Genomic DNA, 12,766 nt, shown 5'->3' on the forward strand with positions numbered 1-12,766 from the left:
ACCAGTCACTTGGACAATTAAGGAGAGCCAGCGTGGATTTGAAAAGGCAGATCATGTTTAACTAACTTGATGAGTTTTTTGATGAGGTAACAGAGAGGGTTGATGAGGGCAATGCGGTTGACGTAGTGTACATGGATTTCCAAAAGGCGTTCGACAAAGTGCCACATAATAGGCTTGCCAGCAAAATTGAAGCCCATGGAATAAAAGGGACAGTGGCAGCATGGATACAAAATTGGCTTAGTGACAGGAAACAGAGAGTAGTGGTGAACAGTTGTTTTTCGGACTGGAGGAAGGTATACAGTGGTGTTCGACAGGGGTTGGCACCAGGACCACTGCTTTTCTTGATATGTATTAATGACTTGGACTTGGGTGTACCGGGTACAATTTCAAAATTTGCAGATGGCAAAAAACTTGGAAGTATAGTGAACAGTGAGGAGGAGAGTGATAGACTTCAAGAGGACATAGACAGGCTGGTGAAATGGGCGGACACGTGGCAGATGAAATTTAACGCAGAAAAGTGCGAAGTGATACATTTTGGTAGGAAGAACGAGCAGAGGCAATATAAACTAAAGGGTACAATCCTAAAGGGGGTGTATGAAGAGAGAGACCTGGGGGTATATGTGCACCGACCGTTGAAGGTGGCAGGGCAGGTTGAGAAAGCAGTTAAAAAAGCATCTTTGTAAGCAGCGAGCTCTTGTGTTGGAACCTGTAGTCCGTTTACCTTCAACTCTGCATGGGCAACATTACAACAACCACAGCTTGCATTTACTATAGCACCTTTAACATAGAAAAACGTCCCAAGGCGCTTCGCAGGAGCGTTATCCGACAAAATTCTAGGCTGACACTCCCAGTGCAGTGCTGAGGGGGCGCTGCACTGTCGGAGGTACCGTCTTTCAGATGAGACGTTAAACCGAGGCCCCGTCTGCTCTCTCAGGTGGACGTAAAAGATCCCATGGCACTATTTTGAAGACGAGCAGGGGAGTTATCCCCGGTGTCCTGGGGCCAATATTTATCCCTCAATCAACATCACTAAAAACAGATTATCTGGTCATTATCACATGGCTGTTTGTGGGAGCTTGCTGTGCGCAAATTGGCTGCTGCGTTTCCCACATTACAACAGTGACTAAACTTCAAAATAGTCCTTCATTGGCTGTAAAGCGTTTTGGGACGTCTGGTGGTCGTGAAAGGTGCTATATAAATGCAAGTCTTTTTTTTCTTTTCTAAAACTTAACGCTGTGTGCTTTCTGTAATTCACTGTCAATGTGTCAGCTTCCTGTGACACTACTGCCACCACTTGGTGATGTTAGAAACTGTTACGAGGCCGCACTGAATATAGACTTTTTTTTTTGAAAGTGCACTACAAAAAAAGAATATCTCGTGCCCTTCTAACTTCTTCAAATTTGTGTATTTTCTCTCTTTAAACTCAATTTTCCATCTGTTATTTAGGCCACAACAGAAACTTAGCAATTGTGAATCACTGTTTAGAGATTTGCAATTTGTTTCACCTACCCTGGTTAACAGGATTTAAAAAATAAAAAAATAGGTATGAGATTCCTTCCAAATCCAACAAGTTGAAAATTAAAAACAAATTGTGCAGGCATTTGATTCGTTAAACTCTTGTTACTGGTGCTTTTTTTAAATAATAGGACCATGTTTTGCTCTATTTTCTACGGGCAGTAAAGCAGTACCTGGTGTGTTCCCACACAGACAGCAGACGGCAATGTGGAGAGATCATCTGCAGCAGGAATTGCTGTTGTGTGCATGGGATGCTTCATTATTCAAAAAGAATGAAAGACTTGCATTTCTATAGCGCCTTTCACGACCACCAGACGTCCCAAAGCGCTTTACAGCCAATGAAGTACTTTTTCAAGTGGAGTCACTGTTGTAATGTGGGAAACAAGGCAACCAATTTGCGCACAGCAAGCTCCCACAAACTGCAATGTGATAATGGCCAGATCATCTGTTTTGTTATGAGGATTTAAGGATAAATATTGGCCCCAGGACACCGGGGATAACTCCCCTGCTCTTCTTCCAAATAGTGCCTTGGAACCTGAGAGAGCAGACGGGGCCTCGGTTTAACGTCTCATCCGAAAGACGGCACCTCCGGCAGTGCAGCACTCCCTCAGCACTACACTGGGCGTGTCAGCCTAGCTTTATGCACACAAGTCCCTGGAGTGGGGACTTGAACCCACAACCTTCTGACTTAGAGGCGAGGGTGCTGCCCACTGAGCCACAGCTGACATAAGCATCCTAATTTTTAGTAAGAATCACAAAAAGTGATGGTTCGATGACTTAAAGGGGAAATCCAGACTCACTCCCCCTCGAAATTTATACCTTTCCCTTGGCCAGTAACATCTTCTCTCCCGGCAGACCAACAGACGTAGAGTCATCGCCGGGCATGCTAAGGCATCATCCTACCTCAGAACAACAACAACAGCTTGCCTTTACACAGCGCCTTTAACCGGATTTCCACATTGAATTTTACTCATTGCTTTGGATGGGAGCTTAAACTGACTGACCCAGACTCAACAGAAATTGAAGCCAGACCACCAATCAAGCGTAGCCAATTTCCACCTAATTTTCTACTCTGTTATACCCTGTCTACACCCATTTTTACAAGCGACAATCAGCCGCAGTACATTAGCCAGGCCACTGAATTACAGCGATGGCTAAGTCTAATTGTAGCTTTCTCGGGTTGGAAGTGCGTGATCTTAGAGTCATAACGGCACAGGAGGAGGCCATTCGGCCCATTGAGTCCGTGCCGGCTCTCTGTAGAGCAATCCAGTCAGTCCCATTCCCCCGCTCTATCCCCGTAGCCCTGCAAGTTTATTTCCCTCAAGTGCCTATCCAGTCTCCCCTTGAAAACACTGAGTGTCTCCGCTTCCACCACTTCCGTTGGCAGCGAGTTCCAGGTCCTCACCACTCGCAGCGAAAAAAAGTTTTTCCTCACGTCCCTCCTGTATCTCTTGTCCAAAACCTTAAATCTATGTCCCCTAGTCCTTGTACCATCAACTAGTGGGAACAGCCTTTCCCCGTCTAGCCTATCCAAATCCGTCATAATCTTGTACACCTCTATCAAATCACCCCTCAACCTCCTTTGCTCTAATGAAAACAAATCCAGCTTCTCCAACCTGTCCTTGTAGCTAAGATCCCCCATCCCCGGAACCATTCTGGTAAATCTCCTCTGCACCCTCTCATGTCCATATCTGCATGGATACAGAAGGTTATGTTAGCGAACCTGCTACAGGTAAATAGAAGATACTTTTTCGGAACTACAGGTAGCGATGGTGGAGGGTTGGCGGGTGAGAGCTGCATGGGTTCAGGGGCTGTCTGCTGGGGAAGTTATCCTGGTAATTTCAGTGATTCGTGTACAAGTAAGCAGAGGCAATGGAGGTGTGGGAACATCGGTGTGGGGGCGGTGGGAGAGAGAAAATGCCAGTTTTTGGGAAAACCAGGACAGGTGTTGTGGACTGAGAGCTGGAAGCAGCGGTTGTGGTATTTTGGAACACTGGGAACAACAACAATCTGTATTTATATAGCGCCTTTAACATAGTAAAACGTCCCAAGGTGCTTGACAGGAGTGTTAACAAACAAAATGTGATGGTGAGCCACATAAAGAGATATTAGAGCTTGGTCAAAGAGGTAGGTTTTAAGGAGCGTCTTAAAGGAGGAAAGAGAGGCGGAGAGGTTTAGGGAGGGAATTCCAGAGCTTAGGGCCCAGGCAGCAGAAGGCACGGCCACCAATGGTTGAGCAATTATAATCAGGGATACTCAAGAGGGCAGAATTAGAGTACAGAGATCTCGGGGGGTTGTGGGGCTGAAGGAGTTTACAGAGATAGGGAGGGGGCGAGGCCATGGAGGGATTTGAAAACAAGGATGAGAATTTAAAATCGAGGCGCTGCTTAACTGGGAGCCAATGTCGGTCAGCGAGCACAGGGGGGGATGGGTGAACGGGACTTGGTGCGAGTTAGGGCACGGGAAGGGTGCACCTGCAGCATGTTTTGGTAGAGCTGGGTGTGACAGCGGTGGAAGGACGGACTTGGAGTTTGGCAGAACTAAGATGGCAGTAACAAGGCATTGTTGAGTATGGGAGTACTGGGAGGGGAATCGAGGGGGCAATTTGAGAGTGGGGAGGAGTGAAAATCATAGAATCATAGAATAGTACAGCACAGAAGGAGGCCATTCGGCCCATCGAGTCTGCGCTGGCTCTTTCGAGGAGCAATCCAGTCAGTCCCACTCCCCCGCTCTTTCCCCATATCCCTGCAATTGTTTCTCCTTCGAATATTTATCCAATTCCCTTTTGAAGGTTCCTATTGATTCTGTGTCCACCGCCCTATCAGGCAGCGCATTCCAAATCATAACCACTCGTTGCGTAAAACAGTTTTTCCTCATGTCGCCTCTGGTTCTTCTGTCAATCACCTTCAATCTGTGCCCTCTGGTTATCGACCCTTCTGCCACTGGAAAGACTTGGAAGAAAAATTCAGTTGTTTGCGCCTCCCGTTAGCGCTGCTCACGAAATTAACTAGACATTTTGCGGCGGCGCTAAACACTACCGCCACGATCTCCTGCGCCGGCAGATTGTGACGTCAGTCGAGTGCGCAACGCCCCAGTAGCGCCCCAGACCGGATATTGAGTGGCACCCCCTGCCTTGCCGCCTGCCGCTAGCAACGACAGGTTGAGGGGAGTGTTTTGCAGTCAGAAAGGGACTAGGGGAGCGCTATTTAAAGGCGGCCGCTTCCTGCCTTTTTTTGTTGGTGACATTTTTGCACCACGCATTCTGAGAGAGAGAGAGAGAGAGAGACTTCTGGAAGATTCAACGCTGTGTGAAGGAGTTTTGGGTACTGAACAGCACTTTGCAGGTTCATTTTGATTTGCCCTTCCTTGCTTCGCCAGCGCTCTGAGGTAGCGCCTCGCTCCTCGGCCTTTGCGCCTTAAGACAGGTGTGCAGCGCCTGATTTAGCGCTCCAATCACCTCCAGGAGCGATAAAAGCCAAGTTTGCCGTTGGAGGCGATAATTAGCGCCAGGCGCTAAACTTTGCACACGGCCGATAATGGCGCTCCAAACAGGGTGATACTGAATTTTTCCCCCTTTCTCTTTATTTACTCCATCAAAACCCTTCATGATTTTGAACACCTCTATCAAATCTCCTCTTAACCTTCTCTGCTCCAAGGAGAACAACCCCAGCTTTTCCAGTCTACCCACATAACTGAATTCCCTTATCCCTGGAACCATTCTAGTAAATCTCTTCTGTAATTTCTCCAATGCATTCATGTCCTTCCTAAAGTGGCGGTGCCCAGAATTGGACACAATACTCCAGCTGGGGCCAAACTAGTGTTTTATAAAGGTTTAGTGTAACTTCCTGGCTTCTGTACTCTCGGCCTTTATCAGTAATAAGTTTCAGAGGAAGCAACAGGTACTGTGATTTCCAGCATGTGCAGTACAGGAAACTCTTTTTTATCCGGCACCAACGGGACCGGCGTGGTGCCGGTTTATCAAAAAGTCCGGATTACAGAGAGGTATAGGGAAAGGTACGAGAGCTCCGTACACAGCAACAAATCCAGGCTTCCCTGTTGCTTAGCAACAGGTGCAGGAACCGGCCACAAGATCCAAGCGTCCCTGTTGCTCAGCAACAGGTACAAGAACTCCGACCACAAGATCCAAGCGTCCCTGTTGCTTAGCAACAGGTGCAAGAACTCCGACCACAAGATCCAAGCATCCCTGTTGCTTAGCAACAGGTGCAGGAACCCGACCACAAGATCCAGGAACAGGCCACTAATATGAAGTAAAACTTAGCTGAACCTACTCCTGAATTATGCCAGTTAACAGAGATTTCCGGTTATTTAGGTGCCGGATAAAAAAAAAGAGTTTCCTGTAGTTTGCTTTTGTGTGTTGAGGTAGTGCGAAGAGGTCAACTTACTGTGGGTCCCCGGCATAACTTAGCTGAGCAGGCCGGATACCGAAATGAACTATAATCGGAAAGGTGATGACCTCAGGGTTAAACTGCTCCCGGTCCAACTGGTCAATACGAACAGAGCTGGGCTTCTGTAAAGACATCAGAGGAATCTTGGTTAAACAGCTGTCCGGTAAATAACAACAACACAATAACACAAACATCAGAAACATAGAAGATAGGAGCAGGAGTCGGCCATTCGGCCCCTCGAGCCTGCTCCGCCATTCAATGAGCTCATGGCTGATCATCCAAATGGTCAAGTGGAGTGATCTTACAGCGGACAGACTCTGGAGTGAGTGAACAGGCTTCTGTGCAAAAGATTTACCTCAGAAATTAATTCGAACTGTGAACTCAATAATCCTATATACCAGGCAGCAAAATAGAAACTTTCAAGTTCCTTTTCTTTTATAATGTTTGTAATATGTCTTTTACATAGGATTACAGAGGATACTCGGCACAGAAACAGGCCATAGGCTGGGGATAGGCTATTGACAAACATTCACGACAAGCCCACCGACTCCCACAGCTACCTGGACTACACTTCCTCCCACCCCGCTTCCTGTAAGGACTCTATTCCATTCTCTCAGTTTCTCCGTCTCCGCCGCATCTGTTCCGACGATGCCACCTTCCATACCAGTGCTTCCGACATGTCTTCCTTTTTCCTCAACCGAGGATTCCCCTCTACCGTGGTTGACACGGCCCTTGACCGTGTCCGTTCTATTTCCCGCACTTCTGCCCTCACCCCTGCCCCTTCCTCCCGGAACCACGATAGGGTTCCCCTTGTGCTCACCTTTCACCCCACCAGCCTCCACATTCAACGGATCATCCTCCGGCATTTCCGCTACCTCCAAAGTGATCCCACCACCAAACACATCTTCCCCTCACCTCCCCTTTCAGCATTCCGAAGGGAGCGCTCCCTCCGCGACACCCTGGTCCACTCCTCTATTACCTCCAGCACCCCTTCCCCTTCGCCCGGCACCTTCCCATGCAAGCGCAGGAGATGCAACACCTGCCCTTTTACCTCCTCCCTTCCCACTGTCCAGGGTCGCAAACACTCCTTCCAGGTGAAACAGCGATTTACTTGTACTTCTTGCAATTTAGTATACTGTATTCACTGCTCACGATGCGGTCTCCTCTACATTGGGAAGACCAAACGCAGATTGGGTGACCGCTTTGCAGAACACCTCCGTTCAGTCCGTAAGCTTGACCCCGAGCTTCCGGTCACCTGTCACTTTAATTCTCCGCTTCACTCCCACTCTGACCTCACTGTCCTCGGCCTCTTACACTGTTCCAATGAAGCTCAACGTAAGCTCGAGGAACAGCACCTCATCTTTCGATTAGGCACTTTACAGCCTTCTGGACTCAACATCGAGTTCAACAATTTCAGATCATAACCTCGGCCCCATCCTCTTTTTTTTCCATTTTTTTGTCTCTCTCTCATGGTAGCTGTTGATCATCCTGCCATTTACACTTCATCTGGAACCAGCTTTTGTTTCTTAACTTGTCCCAGTACCATCTCCTTTTGCCTCGCACCATCATCCCTTTTGTCTCTCAACCTCTCCTGCCTTCCATCCTATCACAGACCTTCCCTTTTGTTCTTTCCTCCCCTCCCCCCTTTCCCTGTCCCTACACTTCCTTAAAAACCTGTTCCATCTCCAGCTTTTTCCAGTTCTGACGAAGGGTCATCGACCTGAAACGTTAACTCTTGTTTCTCTCTCCACAGATGCTGCCTGACCCGCTGAGCTTTTCCAGCATTTTCTGTTTTTATTACAGAAACAGGCCATTCGGCCCAACCAGTCCATGCCGGCATTTATGCTCCACTCGAGCCTCCTCCCGTCTTTCCTCATCTAAATCTATCACCATAACCCTCTATTCCCTTCTCCCTCATACGCTTGTCCAGCCTCCCCTTAAATACATCGATACTATTCGCTTCAACCACTCCCTGTGGCAGCGAGTTCCATTCTCACCACTCTCTGGGTGAGAATTTTCTTCCGAATTCCCTATTGGATTTCTTGGTGACTATCTTATATTGATGGCCTCTAGTTTTGCTCTTCCCCACAAGTGGAAACATTCTCTCTGTATCCACTCTATCAAAACCTTTCATAATTTTAAAGACTTCTATTAGGTCACCCCTCAGCCATTTTTCAAGAGAAAAGAGACCCAGCCTGTTCATCCTTTCCTGATAGGTATACCCTCGCATTTCTGGTATCATTCTTGTAAATCTTCTCTGCACCTTCTCCAGTGCCTCTATATCCTTTATATATAATATGGCGACCAGAACTGTACGCAGTGCTCCAAGTGTGGTCTAACCAAGGTTCGATACAGGTTTAGTATAACTTCCCTACTTTTCAATTCTATCCCTCTAGAAATAAACCCTAGCGCCTGCTATTAGCAGGTTTGATATATAAATCTATGGATATTTCTGTATTAATGTAATTTAATTTGGATTACAGCATCCAGAAAATAGAAAGGTAAAGCAATGGCAATATTTGTTAAAATTTCATATGAAACAGGAACAGTGAGTAGGCCATTCAGCCCCTCGAATCTGTTTGGCCATTCAACGAGATCTGTATCTTAACTATCCACCCGCATTGGCTCCATATCCCTTCATACCCTTAGATAGCAAAAATCTATTGATCTGAGATTTTAAATTATTGATTGAACGAGCGTCTACTGCTTTTTGTGGGAGGGTTCGCCACACTTCTACCACCCTTTGCATAAAGAAGTGTTTCCTAACTTCTCTCCTGAATGGCCTGGCTCTGATTTTAAAGTTATGTCCCCTTGTCCTAGATTCCCCCACCAGTGGAAAGATTCTCGCTATCTACCCCATCAGAGGCTGGGTATTCTGCGGCAAGTGTCTCACCTCCTGACTCCCCAAAGCCTTTCCACCATCTACAAGGCCCAAGTCAGGAGTGTGATGGAATACTCTCCACTTGCCTGGATGATTGCAGCTCCAACAACACTCAAGAAGCTCGCCACCATCCAGGACAAAGCAGCCCGCTTGATTGGCACCCCATCCACCACGTTAAACATTCACTCCCTCCACCAGCGGCGCACCGTGGCTGCAGTGTGTACCATCTACAAGATGCACTGCAGCAACTCGCCAAGGCTTCTTCGGCAGCACCTCCCAAACCCGCGACCTCTACCACCTAGAAGGACAAGGGCAGCAGGCGCATGGGAACGCCACCACCTCCAAGTTCCCCTCCAAGTCACACACCATCCTGACTTGGAAATATATCGGCCGTTCCTTCATCGTCGCTGGGTCAAAATCCTGGAACTCCCTCCCTAACAGCACTGTGGGAGCACCTCCACCACACGGACTGCAGCGGTTCAAGAAGAAGGCTCACCACCACCTTCTCAAGGGCATGTAGGGATAGGCAATAAATGCTGGCATTGCCAGCGACGCCCACATCCCATAAACCAATAAAAAAAACTTTCAAAATTCTAAAAAAACTCAATCAAATGACTCATTAACCTTCTATACTCCAGAGAATCCGAGCCTAGTTTCTGTAATCTCTCCTCATAATCTAACCCTTGGAGCCCTGGTAACATTCTGGTGAATTGGCGCTGCACTCCTTCCAAGGCCAATATATCCTTTCCACGGTGCGCTATCCAGAACTGTACACAGTGCTCCAGATGTGGTCGAAACTTCCTCCCCTCTAGTTATAAAGACTAACATTCCATTAGCCTTTGTGACTATTGAACAAATAGACAAAATATTTGTCAATCATGTATCTGCCTTGCCCACACTGCTCGTAAAAGAAAATATACACAGGTATTTTTGGAAACAAAAAACATAAAATAATCAAGGCAGAAAGCTAACCAAAAAGAAAGACTTGTATTTCTACAGCACCTTTCACAATCTCAGGACGTCCCAAAGCACTTTACAGCCAATGAAGTACTTTTTGAAGTGGAGTCTTTTGGCCTCCTAACAGTTGCAACTCTGTTGGTCGGAGTATAAATCAGGAAATAGTTGGGGCTTGTAATAAGGGAACAGCTATAATCATGGGGGATTTTAACTTTCATATTGACTGGACTAATCAAATTGGGCATGGCAGCCTTGAGGAAGAGTTCATAGAGTGTATTAGGGACGGGTTCCTTGAGCAGTATGTAACTGAACCAACCAGGGGGCAGGCAATCTTAGATCTGGTCCTGTGTAATGAAACAGGATTAATAAAAAATGTCGTAGTAAAGGATCCCCTTGGAATGAGTGACCATAATATGGTTGAATTCCAAATTCAGTTTGAGGATGAGAGAGTTGGATCTCAAACCAGCGTACTGAGCTTAAATAAAGGAGACTATGAAGGTATGAGAGTAGAATTGACTAAAGTGGACTGGGAAAAGAGATTAAAGTGTAAGACGGTACAAGAGCAGTGGTCTACATTCAAGGAGATATTTCACATCTTTCAAGATAAATATATTCCACTGAGGAAAAAGGGGAGTAAAACAAAAGACAGCCATCCGTGGCTTAGTAAAGTAATAAAGGATAGTATCCGACTGAAAACAAGGGCATATAAAGTAGCCAAATCTAGTGGGAGGATAGAAGATTGGGAAGCATTTAAAAGCCAGCAAAGAATAACTAAAAGATTAATTAAGAAAGGGAAGATAGATTATGAAAGTAAACTAGCAAAAAATATAAAAACAGATAGCAAGAGTTTCTACAGCTATATAAAAAGAAAAAGGGTGGCTAAAGTGAACGTTGGTCCCTTAGAGGATGGGACCGGGAAACTAATGGTGGGGAACATGGAGATGGCAAAGACGCTGAACAAATATTTTGTATCAGTCTTTACAGTAGAGGACACTAAAAATATCCCAACACTGGACAAACAGGGGGCAATGGGGGGGGGGGGGGGGGGGGGGAGGAGCTAAACACGATTAAAATCACTAAGGAGATGGTACTCAGTAAAATAATGGGACTTAAGGTGGATAAATCCCCCGGACCCGATGGCCTACATCCTAGGGTCTTGAGAGAAGTGGCGGTAGGGATTGTGGATGCATTGGTGATTATTTTCCAGAACTCCCTGGACTCAGGAAAGGTCCCAGCAGATTGGAAAACTGCTAATGTAACACCCTTATTTAAGAAGGGAAGTAGACAAAAAGCTGGAAACTATAGACCAGTTAGCCTAACATCTGTGGTTGGCAAAGTGTTGGAGTCCATTATTAAGGAAACAGTAACAGAGCATTTGGATAAACATAATTTAATAGGACAGTGTCAGCATGGTTTTATGAAGGGGAAGTCATGTTTGACAATTTTGCTCGAATTCTTTGAGGATGTAACATACAGGGTGGATAAAGGGGAACCAGTGGATGTAGTGTATTTGGACTTCCAAAAGGCATTTGACAAGGTTCCACACAAAAGATTACTGATCAAGATAAGAAATCACAGGATTGGGGGTAATATACTGGCATGGATGGAAGATTGGCTATCTAACAGAAAACAAAGAGTTGGGATAAATGGTTCAGTCTCGGGCTGGCAATCAGTAACTAGTGGTGTTCCGCAGGGGTCAGTGCTGGGACCCCAACTCTTTACAATGTATATTAACGATTTGGAGGAAGGGACCGAGTGCAACATATCCAAGTTTGCCGATGATACAAAGATGGGAGGGAAAGCAATGAGTGATGACATAAAAAACCTGCAAAAGGACATAGACAGGCTAAGTGAGTGGGCAGAGATTTGGTAGATGCAATATAATGTTGGAAAGTGTGAGGTTATGCACTTTGGCAGAAAAAAATCAAAGAGCAAGTTATTATCTAAATGGAGAGGAACTGCAAAGTGCTACAGTACAAAGGGATCTGGGGGTCCTGGTGCATGAAACACAAAAAGTTAGTATGCAGGTGCAGCAGGTGATCAGGAAGGCCAATGGAATCTTGGCATTTATTGCAAGGGGGATGGAGTATAAAAACAGGGAAGTCTTGCTGCAGTTATACAGGGTATTGGTGAGGCCACACCTGGAATACTGCGTGCAGTTTTGGTTTCCATATTTAAGAAAAGATATACTTGCTCTCGAGGCGGTTCAGAGAAGGTTCACTCGGTTGATTCCGGAGATGAGGGGGTTGACGCATGAGGAAAGGTTGAGTAGGTTGGGACCCTACTCATTAGAGTTCAGAAGAATGAGAGGCGATCTTATCGAAACATATAAGATTGTGAGGGGGCTTGATCGGGTGGATGCAGGGAGGATGTTTCCACTGATGGGTGAGACTAGAACTAGGGGGCATAATCTTAGAATAAGGGGCTGCCCTTTCAAAACTGAGATGAGGAGAAACTTCTTCACTCAGAGGGTAGTAAATCTATGGAATTTGCTACCCCAGAGAGCTGTGGAAGCTGCAACATTAAATAAATTTAAAATGGAGATAGACAGTTTCCTAGCAGATAAGGGAATTAGGGGTTACGGGGAGAGGGCAGGGAACTGGACCTGAGTCTAGATTCAGATCAGCCATGATCTTATTGAATGGCGGAGCAGGCCCGAGGGGCCGTATGGCCTACTCCTGCTCCTACTTCTTATGTTCTTATGTAGTCACTGTTGTCGGAAACACGGCAGCCAATTTGTGCACAGCAAGCTCCCACAAACAGCAATGTGGTAATGACCAGATCATCTGTTTTAATTATGTTGATTGAGGGATAAATATTGGCCCCAGGACACCGGGGAGAACTCCCCTGCTCTTCTTTGAAATAGTGGCCATGGGATCTTTTACGTCCACCTGAGAGAGCAGACGGGGCCTCGGTTTAACATCTCATCCGAAAGACGGCACCTCTTACAGTTCAGCGCTCCCTCAGTACTGCACTGGGAGTGTCAGCCTAGATTTTTATGCTCGCG

The 12,766-nt window shown here is 46.3% G+C and overlaps 1 protein-coding gene across 2 annotated transcripts in view; it reads right to left on the reverse strand.

The window, feature by feature from the left end:
* Positions 1–12,766, reverse strand: part of drosha (drosha ribonuclease III) — a 213,962-nt gene that overhangs the window by 159,691 nt on the left and 41,505 nt on the right. For both annotated transcript variants that reach the window (XM_085989256.1, XM_085989257.1), the window contains exon 14: positions 5,919–6,043. In XM_085989256.1, coding sequence (XP_085845382.1) covers positions 5,919–6,043 — 125 coding nt within the window. The remainder of the gene's footprint in view (positions 1–5,918; positions 6,044–12,766) is intronic.

The sequence above is a fragment of the Somniosus microcephalus genome, chromosome 5 (assembly GCF_052327205.1).
Source record: "Somniosus microcephalus isolate GS21.2 chromosome 5, FLI_Smic_1.0, whole genome shotgun sequence".
In the NCBI taxonomy this organism is placed as follows: domain Eukaryota; kingdom Metazoa; phylum Chordata; class Chondrichthyes; order Squaliformes; family Somniosidae; genus Somniosus; species Somniosus microcephalus.